Below are 11,203 nucleotides of genomic sequence, written 5' to 3'. Positions count from 1 at the left end.
TACTCCAACAATAGAAATTTCCTAACAAGATTATAAGTTCATTCCCTTACACATAAGTCTGCGTATTCATTCTAATATCATGCATGTAATCTTTCCACTCCCTAAAATGCCGAACTTGTTAAAATTAACTTGTACTTATTTATATATATATATATATATATATATATATATATATATATATATATATATATATATATATATATATATATATATATATATATATATATATATATATATATGGTTATCACATCCAATCAAAGCCAATAATTTATAGAAAAATCCAAAATTTGTATTGTTTTTATCAAAAGCATTCTTAATTATATTGGAAGTCATATATCGATTAGAGATAAGGTCAAATTATAATATATAAGTAAGTTACAAACCTCACTTTACAAGTCGGTTTTGTAAAGTTGAGTTAAGCTTAAAAATCCACTTTTCTAACATGGTATCAGAGTCAGATTAACATGTATTTAGAAAGATGTATTAATATATTTGACCTCTAACTTGTTCAATTTTATTTTAGATAAAGATTTTGAAAATTTTAATTTTGGCTATCCCATGTTTAATTTAAGAAAATAATTGTATTAATAATAGAAAAACTAAAAGAGATAAAACTAAAATATAACTCAAATAGAATAAAAATATGCTATATTGATATTGAGAATTACTTTAACTAGAAAAAATTTAAGGTAAGTTTATTAATATTAATTATAATAATAAATTCTTCAATACGATAAATTAGTTGACTGAATTAGATGGAATATAGAATTAAGATGACGATGGCAGGAGACCTACCTCTACAACTTTTGCAAGAAATGCAGAGACAGATGCAGGAAATGAGGGCAGAGATTGCGGCCATGAGGGCCGATCGGGTCAATGAAGAGGGTGGACCATCCATCCAGTCGGTAAATGTCGAAACGCTAAACTCGGAGAGTGACGAAGGGGATAATCAGCTAACTCAAGGGTTGGGGATCAGAGGAGATCAAAATCCAGCGATTGGTGTGAGAGGGGGAAGAGCAAACGGTAGGGGAAGAGGCCGAGGGGAGAGGGGTAGAGGTCGAGGTAGAGGACGAGGGAGACGTGGAGACCCGGACAATTTTGATGAAGTAATTCATAATGATGGAGAGAGGCAAAACGAATTGGGAGAGAGGAATCATGTACTTAATGATCAAGCCGAGGGGTTTCACCCCTTTACACCCCAGGTTATGAGGGCAATTATCCCAGGGAACAAGATGATACCCCCATTGGACAAATACGGAGGTTCGTCAGACCCAGTTAAGCACCTTCGTTCATTTGTGGACGCCATGGCTGTGTATTCAACGGACGAGCTAGTGTGGTGTCGGGTCTTCGCTTTGTCGCTAAAAGAGGAAGCGTTAGATTGGTTCCATTCGTTGCCACCCGCAACAATTGATAGTTTTACAACGTTAAGGCAAATGTTCAGTCAGCAGTATGCCTCAAGCAAGACTCCACGAGTGACATACACTGCACTGGTGAGGATGAGACAGGGGATGGATGAGCCTTTCAAAATGTTCATGGATCGGTTCAACCGAACCGCCAGCCAAGTAAGAAATGCGGACCAAAGATTGATTGTGGGTGCATTGACGGCAGCGTTAAGACCGAGACCATTCTGTGACTATATGCATGCTGAAGAGCCTCGGAGTATGGATGAGCTGCAGAACAGACTGGCGAGTTTTATCCAGATTGAAGAGGGGAGGGCTCAACAGCGGGGAAGAGAGGAGGGAGAGCCATCGGTGCGGATGAACAGGGAGAGAGGCGTCAGACAGACGTTCGGGAGAGCTTATAGGAGGGTCGATCACCGGAGGGGAGATCAAACTCGAGCGCAGCAGTATGCGCACCACACCCCATTGAATGCCCCTCGGGTTCGAGTATTGGAAGAGGCTTTAAGGGCAGATTTGATGACTGTCACCCAAGCATCAAGCCCGCCAGGCGCTGACGAAAGCAAATACTGTCGGTATCACCAGAACAGGGGGCACACAACAGAAGATTGTGTCACACTAAAAGACAAGTTGGAGACTTTAGTTCAGGCGGGGCATCTACAGAGGTTTGTCCAACGACACAGGGGGACCTCTTCGAGCAGGGCCGGACGACTCAATACGAGGAACGACCCTCCTAAGAAAAACTATCACCAAAGGCGTGATCGGAGCAGAAGTAGGAGTCAGGACCGAATGGTCAGAGGTGTCATTAATACAATTTTGGGAGGTTTTGCAGGGGGTGGTTCGACCTTGGCTGCTAGAAAGAGGCATTTGAGAAGCCTACATAGCGTAAGCCGAACGGGAGAACCAAAATGGTCTATGCCCTCAATTACTTTTTCTGATCAAGACTTCCATGCGCCTGACTTAGAGCAAGACGATCTGATGGTCATAACGACCATGATTGCTCGGTACCAGGTTGGAAAGGTTTTGATAGATCAGGGAAGCTTGGCCAATATATTATATTGGAAGACATTTAAACGTATGGAGATTTCGGAGGATGCTATCATGCCGTTTAATGAACAAATTGTAGGATTCACAAGGGAAAGGGTGGATACAAGGGGTATGTGGATCTGAGGACTAGTTTGGGCACAGACAAAAAGGCCAGAGAGATTAAGGTCTGCTTTTTCTTGGTAGAAGTAGAGACCTCGTATAATGTCCTTTTGGGAAGACCATGCTTAAACGTTTTTGGAGCTATCGTCTCAACCCCTCACTTGACGTTGAAGTACCCGACAGATGATGGTGTAGTTCATACCGTTCGAGCCGACCAAAAGATGGCTCGGGAGTGTTATGCAGGAGGCCTGAAGGTGAAACCAAGAGCATCTGAGTTGTCGTGTAATAAATCAGAAGTAGCTATGATGGAGTTGGATCCGAGGTCCCCCCTGGAGGAACGAGTGGAACCGATGGGCGACGTGTGGCCGTTCGGCAATTGAGAGAAGGAGGGACAATCCACCATGTTGGGGCGCAACCTGACGGCAGATCAAGTCAAGGCGATAGGGAGCGTACTATTGAAGAATAAAGACTTATTCGCATGGACAGTTGCGGATATGCCAGACATTCACTCAGATGTAATATCTCACAAGTTGACACTATTTAAGGATGCCCGACCGGTGGCCCAGAAGAAGAGGAGATTAGGGGAAGAAAAAAGAAGAGCGGTAAATGAAGAAGTCGGAAAACTACTGGAGACAGACTTTATTCAGGAAGTGAAGTATACCACGTGGTTGATCAGATAAAGTCAAAACTAGAGTATAATATAATGATACGTGGGTTATGCAGTTTGAATGCGTGCATGCTTTTATTAAATTATTTTGTTAGTAATTAAGTTAATTAATTATAATAAAATCATTTTCAATGATACTAAATCCATTTAACTAAGGAAAAATCTTAAATATTGGGTGCACTTGAGGCTATGTGTTTTCGAAGTTTCAATGGTCATTGAACTCATTAAGATATTGATATAAGGCTAATAATGGTAGAATAACATTCAAACTAATATTAGTAAAGCTATTTTAATAATTAAAAAATATACATAATAAGAAAATCATTAAATAATAATTAATTATTAAAAAAATAAGTATTATATTGACTAATTTAGATATCATTTTATAAATTTAAAATTGATCATATTTAAAATAGTATTTATTATAAATGAAAAATTATAATTATTTTAAATTTATTTCTAATATATTGAATTAGGGTATAAATAATTTATTAAAATGGTATCCAACTTAATTAGTATAGTAATTAATTATTTTGATCTTTAAAATTGCTTATTACATAATGATTTTTTTAATTATAATGATAATATAATATAATTGTTTTAAAAATATAAATAAAATATAAAATATATAAACTATTAACATTTGAAAGATTTTGAAAAAGATTTGTCTTTTATGTAACCTTGTAACATTTAAACGATTAGATTGTTTGGTGTTCTGGTTTTGTGTGAAGTGAAATTATGGGTAGGTGAAGAGAAATTGGTTTACACATTCTGGAAATTAAATTAAAAAACAAAACTTAAATTATTAATTGTTATATTTATTAACTTTAACACAAATAGTAGTATTTGTTTCCTCCCAATTTTCATAGAGTTTGTTTCTCCAATTTTCAGAGTTTGTTTTTCAAAATTAAAAAATGAACAGATATAATTAGAGCTGTCAAAATGGGTAACCCGGCCCGACCCGGTTCGGTCCACTACAGGTTGGTCACTTAGTGAGTCAATCCAACCTAGCTCATTTACTAGCGAAAATTCGATCCTGGCCCGACCCACCACGGGTTGGTGGGTAAACAGGTTGGCTCACTGACTCACTTAAATACAATTTTTTTAAAATAAAAAAAAAATTATAAACTTCCTATAATTTAAATCTAAACAAATTTCACTTCTAAAATTTCACTCTCAAAATGGGTGTTTAATTAATTTTGACAATAGGGAACTTAAATAATTATTTCAAGCAAAAAATAATAATAAATATTTTTTTATAAAATTAAAATTAAATTTTAATAAAATAAAATTAGGTAGGTGGATTACTGGGTCAACCCGACCTACCACGGGTTCAACCCGCATGACCGGGTTTAAATGAACCGAGTTAAAATCTGACCAACATAAAAATACAATTTTTTCAAACCTAACTCGGCCCAAACCCATGATGGGTCGGATTGACCCGCAGATTTTAATCCATTTGACAAGATATAATAAAAAGTATTTGTCATAGTCTTTCAAGCTAATTTTATATCATTTCACACGTTTTAACTTAAATGTTCATTTGAAATATCATTTAACACTTAAAATATATTAACTTATTAGATCAAGAGAACTATTTTATTTATTTATAAAAATTTAGAAAACAAAATTTATCAAAATTTAAAATAAAGAGTGCGCACATATTTTACACTATTTGTTATTATCAAAACCTTATTATTTAAGGTAAAAATTTCAAATGAAGACTTATGTTATGTTTAGTCTTATATAAATCCTTTATGCCTTAATAATATTTCCATTTCTATTAAGATAAATATATAAGTTTTATAGAAAGATGCATTTCAACTTTCTTCATAGTCCTTGTATTACTTTTCTTTTCAATAAGAAACATAGTCTTTTTATCAAGGTTTCTGTAAAAATATAATAAAAATGGTAATGGAGGTAGAAGGATGTCACAAAAATTGTTTTAAAACATAATCTTAACGTTCAAAATTATGTTTCTCAAACTACTTACCCATTTATTTATACTTTTTAAATCTATCCATTTCTGTAAATTTGAAAAATATGTAAATTTTCCTTTGAAAGACCTTCATGTATTATATGATAAATATTCAATCGGCCCCTTTAGACAATAAACACTAAAAAAGCATTGAAAACTCAACAAAATTACACAAAAGGAGAGGATTATACACAGTAGTCATCAGAATTGTAGAAAGGTCTAAAGCATTCTAATAAATACAGAAAACCTTGTACACTAACTATATATCATTGTGTTCTTTTCTTCAGAACAGGGATTTGCAGCTTGAACCAGATTTTCTTGTAACTTCGGCTGAAAAGAAATCAAACTTTGATGTCAAAGAGCAAAAGCTTATTTTAATGAAGGGTCATGCTAACTTGGACAGGATAGGATCACAAAAACAAATACAGTTCAAAAAAATAATCTCTCCATTTTTACTTCATTTATCATGTTGGAAGTTTCACATCGACTAAAGATAAGGCCAATTTATAATATATAAGTGAGGTGCAATCCTCACCTTACAAACAGGTTTTGTGGAATTGAATTAGGCTTAAAACCCACTTTCTATAAGTGGACATTTTTGGTTTTATTCTACATGTTGTCGGGCCAATATTGGACCACCTAATTTCTACTATCACACACATCGACTAGAGATAAGGCCAATTTATAATATATAGTATTACTCAATTACATACTCACACAATAGTTTAACAATCATAAGTATATCATGTATTTACACAAAAACATGTGTTGTCAAGTATACTGATAGACAAATATAATCATTAGATACAATGAAAAAGCTAGTTTTGTTTCCTTAATAAGTGACTTCAGTATTTGCGTTTAAGGAATCATGCCACAACAAAAATCATGAAATTTCAACCAGACATAACCTATAAGAAATAAGATTTTGTATTCTGTCAACACCATCTCCATGAAGTATAATATATTCAGATTCTCTGCTGAGTTTTGGTATGTTTTTTTTTTCTACTGAGCCTTCAAAATACATTGATCTTGATACATCAAAATAGTTTTTAATATATTTTAAAACATCAAAATCAGTGTCCATCATTGTATTTTGAAGGCACGGCAGAAGAACAGCACCAAAATCTCAACAGAGAATACAAATTCATAATATGATATGATGCATGCATACCTGTTGTAGAAGTCAGTTGACCACCATGATGACTAGAATTTCGTTCCAAGTTACTATCATGGTGTAGCCTTACAGAAGATTTGGAAGAGAATGCTGTGGCCCAAGATCCACCATTAGAGCCAGCTAAATCCATTATAACATCAGCCTGCATTCATCAGAGAGCATGCAGAAGTTACAAAGCATAAAACATGCATAGATAACACTCTACACACTGCTAGAGAAATTACACTGTAATCCAATCAGAAACCACCACCATGCATAGTAAACTTATTGACTTTCATAACAATGACCTTAAAAAATCTTATAAACAATGATTTGATTGATCAACATACACAATGCATAAATGTTAAACTCTATCAGAACTAGCCCTGCTTCATATTAAGACCTTGCTATTTTCAATACTTATACACTCTTCATGGTTTACAACACAAGCCTGTTTAACAGCTGTTTAAGTGCGTGTGAAACATCATCAAGTCTCCTCTATTGTCAAGGCAATGGTTGGTTAAACAGATACAAACAAGCAACACAAATAGAACTGGCATAACAAATTTGACCTCCTAAAAACCTGCTATGACAAAATCGTTACATTGAAGTTAACAATAGTTTTCCAAGATACAAGTTTTCATTCCCAGATGATTATAAATTATAAACAAAAACTAATCTCAGTCCACATTTCACTAAATTCAGAAAACAGATAAGCCTCACTAACATAAAAAGCTGACCTTATTAGGCTGTACATCATCAAACACATGAGCTTGACCTCCGTAAAAGATAGTCATCTGACAGGTGGCAGATGATGAGCCGCGTTGACTGCAGCCAAACCAAAATGCATAAAGTCCATTTCCAAGGTAAAATCATAAAGGGCATGTAAAAAACATAAGGAAAAGTGGGAAATTATGTTAATAGATTTACTTCAGAATTGTAGAAGATTCAGGGTCTGCTATGTTTGTCACAGGCATTGCTCTGCTGCCACCAAGCATGGAAGAAGTCTTTTCAGTGACTGCATTGATTGTGTTAATGGAACTGAAAAGCCCAGGACCCTTGATTCTGGTTCTAGACCCTTCATCAGCAGCTAACTGAGAGATAAATGAAGGAGCAGCACTGGTATCACCCATCTTGTTTGAAGTTCTTTGGTCCATAAGAGGAGCTAACTGCATGAAAGGACCAAAATTCATGAGGATTGATCTTTCCAATTTATTTGCATCAGACTTAGTTCCAGTGGGAGTCTGCAATATCTGAGAGCCACTGGTTGTTGGCTTCAGTGACTGCATAGGAAGAAACATATCATCACCATTAGACCTTCTAAGGCAATCAGAAGTAGCTGCATTCCGAAGCATCTGTATCAAACCCAATTTCAAGAATTAACCAACAGAATGCAAAAGCAAAACGTGTTTCCTTTTTGGTCATATGAATGAAACAGATGAAGAATTATGTGAGACCTTCACCGAATGTGAATTTGGAAGGGAATGAGGGACCATTTGGAAGGAATCTCTGGAAGAAAAGGTAAAAGTGGTATCAGAATTACTTTTCTTCTTTCTCACTACTCTGTTAGCTATCTCAATGCCACAGGATTCCCTCTTCGGACCATAGTATGGAACTCCCTCAAGATGATTCCCAGTTTGTTTTTCTATCAAATTGATGAAGAACAAACAGCATTACACTCAATTAAAAGTGGGAAACACTTCAAACATTCATTTTTAATTTTCAACAATACAGTTTAAATATTTTAAAAAGTGCAGGACTAGAACCACCTATGTATTCAACGAAAAATCCAAGAATTAAAACAAAAAATTTAAAAAAAAAACAATAGAAATCGACATCAGCATTATGAAAAGAAGACTAAAAGTTGATATCATCAGTTTTTATTATCAACTGCACAAGCTCAAACAACAGAAACTCCTAGAGTAGATTCAAATATCTTGCTCAATTTTAGATCAAAAGATTTTTATAGAAGCATGAACTATGATGCATAAAATATAACCAACATACACCCACTAAAAACTTAAAATAAGATAACAAAAAAGGGTAAAAATTTACAAAACTTACCAGATAATGATTCTACCAAATAAAGACACACTGGGTGAATGGTTAACAGTGGAGAAGGAAATTCTCTAAATAAAAACAAATCCTCTCACACTCAAACAACTTTGTTGAGAAAAGAAAGAGCAACACAACCTAACAAATCCATCCAATTCATAAACTTCACAATAACTCCGGGAGAAAAGAAAATAAGAATGTAAACAAAAACTAAATTACTTCGATAGATAAGTTAATTGACGGAATCTCCATTATTTAGTTTTTTCAAAAAAAAAATAATTTTATGTATTGTGAAAAAAATTTAACAAAGTTTAGTTTTGACATTCCCCTCCCCTAATGTCCTTGCTAAAAAAAATTTCTTTATATATATATATATATATATATATATATATATATATATATATATATATATATATATATATATATATATATATATATTTCCAAACTGAGGGTAGAGAACAACACAAGTGTACAACGAAGACAGACACGTGAAACTAAAGTCACAAGTGAACAAGTGGCTTCCACTGAGAAATCCGAACTCGACCCTCGAAAATGTAGCAGATGGGGTTTGCGGGGAGAAGAAAAGATGGAGTTTTGAAGCAAATGGGGGTGGAAGCGGCTCACCGGAAGCGTGGTGGGAGGTGGCAGCGCCGCTGAACACGGTAGTGGAAGATAGGGAGGAGCGGGGGACGTAAAGATGAGAGGTTTGGGGGGCATAGAGCACATTGGAGTGAATGGGGTTGGTGGTCTTAGTGCCAAGAAAGTCATGGAACATGGGCTTCAGAAGCTGTTGATGTTTTTGTTGGGTCACAACGTTGTTGTTGGCATTGTTTTGCTGAGCCATTCTCTCAGTGAGGCCATTGCATATTGTTGTTAGTCTTCTTCATGGCTGCCTCTGGTTCAACTGTGCACTGAAGAGAGGGAGAGAAAAAGAAAAACAGAAGAAAGAGAAGAACAGAAGAAAAGGAGAACAAGCGTGTGAGAGAGAGAGAAAGGAAGGGAAAAGAAGGGAGTACTACGGTTCAGTGGAGAGCATGTCTTGTCTCGTTTTTATTTTTCTTACTTTTTTCATTAGTAAAATATAGGTAATGTATTTTTTATTGTTATAATTCTCCATTAAATTTGGAACAGTCTGAATTCATATTTAATTTTAATTTAATAAAATAATTTAGATTAAATATGTTCTTATCTTTTAAATTTTTTATACGAATTTAAAATTTGTTTCTAAAATTTTACATTAATTTATAAACTTAAAAATAAAAATAAAAATAAATAATCATTCTAATTAATTTTCTTTTTTAAGTACTAATTGTGAATTTAAAATAAAATTTAACAGATAAAAGAATTAACATTATTAAAGTAGAAACATGAATATCTTTCATTTGTAAGATGACAATTTTCTAAATATAGTTGTAAAACGCAAGTATTTCATTTATACCTTGGTCTTTTGTCTTATTTGATAAATAAAGTCTTAATCAAATAATACACACATAATCTAAAGTTAACGTTGTATTTTACAAAATGTTGTATGTTTATTTTTATGTTTTAGGAAATATTGATATCTTTGCATATATTAAGAAAATCTCTAAAGCTTCTATCTACATCAAATAACTCTTGTAACTCAAAAAGGTTACTTGAACACAAAGTACGGTTCAAGAGTATTTGAGAATGAAGAAATCCGATGTATTTTATGTTCACTTTTGAGACGAAATGCGAAGAATGAAAAGTGTGGATTTGCGAGATTTATGTAACAAGAATAGATGAGGAGGATGATCTAGAAGCAGGAAAAAAGACTAATGTCAGCAGACACAACTAAGGACAGGTGGCAGCACCTCATGAAAATGACGTGGAAGAAAAAGGGAAACGTGTGAGGCAACCAAATACATGTTTCAGAGGATATCTTCTGGAATGAAATTAGTTATATAGCAGAGGGTGGGGTAGGAAAGATGGTAGGCAATGAATGGAAATTATTCTTCTCTTTCTTGGGCGTAATTCCTTTTCGTTGTTGAACTTGTACTGGTGCTATTCTTCCATTTCTGTTTGCAATTTCTTGTTATTGGATTGATTCCCTATGATCTCATTTGAACTCTTAGGAAGTGCAATTTGAGACAGCTCTGTTATTAATATACCAGAAATTCCTTACGATATCAGTATTCTATTGTCTGTGATTTCCTCACTGTTTCATTGGTGCTTTCATCACCTCCACCATGACTACAACTACACCTTCACCGGAGCTCTCGCAAATACTAGAAATACTTGAGAAACGCGATCGTGACCACACACGTGAGATGGCAGAGCTGCAAAACGAAATTGAAGATTTCAAAGCCAATCTCCAAGGTGGGGACATGAACTCAAAAGGATTTACCCATCCCTTGCAGGTGAGGAACGTGAAGCTGGACTTTCCTAAATTTGATGGATTTGACGTCCTTCAATGGATTTTTCGTGCGGAGCAATTCTTTGAGTATTATAATACACTAGATGTACAACGCATTGTGATTGCAGCAGTCCACTTTGAGAAGAATGTCGTGTCGTGGTACCAAATGATGCAGAGAACCAGTCCCATTATCTCGTGGAACATGTTGGTTAGGTCCTTGGAGCTTGAATTTGGTCCTTCTCCATTTGATTCCCCTAGATCTACACTATTTAAACTCACACAATCAGGATTTGTAAATGACTATTATGTTGAATTTACTAGCCTTGCTAATCGTATTTATGGCGTTAGCGCAAAGGCTCTCTTGGATTGTTTTGTCAGTGGTCTTAAACCTGACCTTAAACGTGAAGTTATTGCACAAGCACCTGGGTCTATA

The 11,203-nt window shown here is 34.7% G+C and overlaps 2 protein-coding genes across 2 annotated transcripts; one reads left to right on the top strand and one right to left on the bottom strand.

Moving 5' to 3' along the window:
* The first annotated feature begins 779 nt into the window (after positions 1 to 779).
* LOC106763689 lies at positions 780 to 2,923 on the top strand. Its single transcript, XM_014647854.1, has 2 exons — positions 780 to 2,401; positions 2,524 to 2,923. The coding sequence occupies exons 1-2, from the start codon at positions 780 to 782 to the stop codon at positions 2,921 to 2,923; spliced, it is 2,022 nt and encodes a 673-aa protein (XP_014503340.1).
* A 2,294-nt stretch (positions 2,924 to 5,217) lies between these two features.
* Positions 5,218 to 9,513, bottom strand: LOC106764302 (protein TIFY 8). The gene is made up of 6 exons (XM_014648579.2): positions 9,021 to 9,513; positions 7,799 to 7,986; positions 7,272 to 7,696; positions 7,082 to 7,169; positions 6,360 to 6,504; positions 5,218 to 5,518 (listed from the first exon to the last, which is right to left on the bottom strand). The coding sequence occupies exons 1-6, from the start codon at positions 9,238 to 9,240 to the stop codon at positions 5,472 to 5,474; spliced, it is 1,113 nt and encodes a 370-aa protein (XP_014504065.1). The 5' UTR covers positions 9,241 to 9,513; the 3' UTR covers positions 5,218 to 5,471.
* Between the last annotated feature and the right edge of the window lie 1,690 nt (positions 9,514 to 11,203).

The sequence above is a fragment of the Vigna radiata genome, chromosome 6 (genome assembly GCF_000741045.1).
Source record: "Vigna radiata var. radiata cultivar VC1973A chromosome 6, Vradiata_ver6, whole genome shotgun sequence".
NCBI classification, from domain to species: Eukaryota; Viridiplantae; Streptophyta; class Magnoliopsida; order Fabales; family Fabaceae; genus Vigna; species Vigna radiata.
The sequence above is the reverse complement of the archived record's forward strand: the minus strand, read 5'-3'. Positions and strand labels throughout refer to the sequence as shown.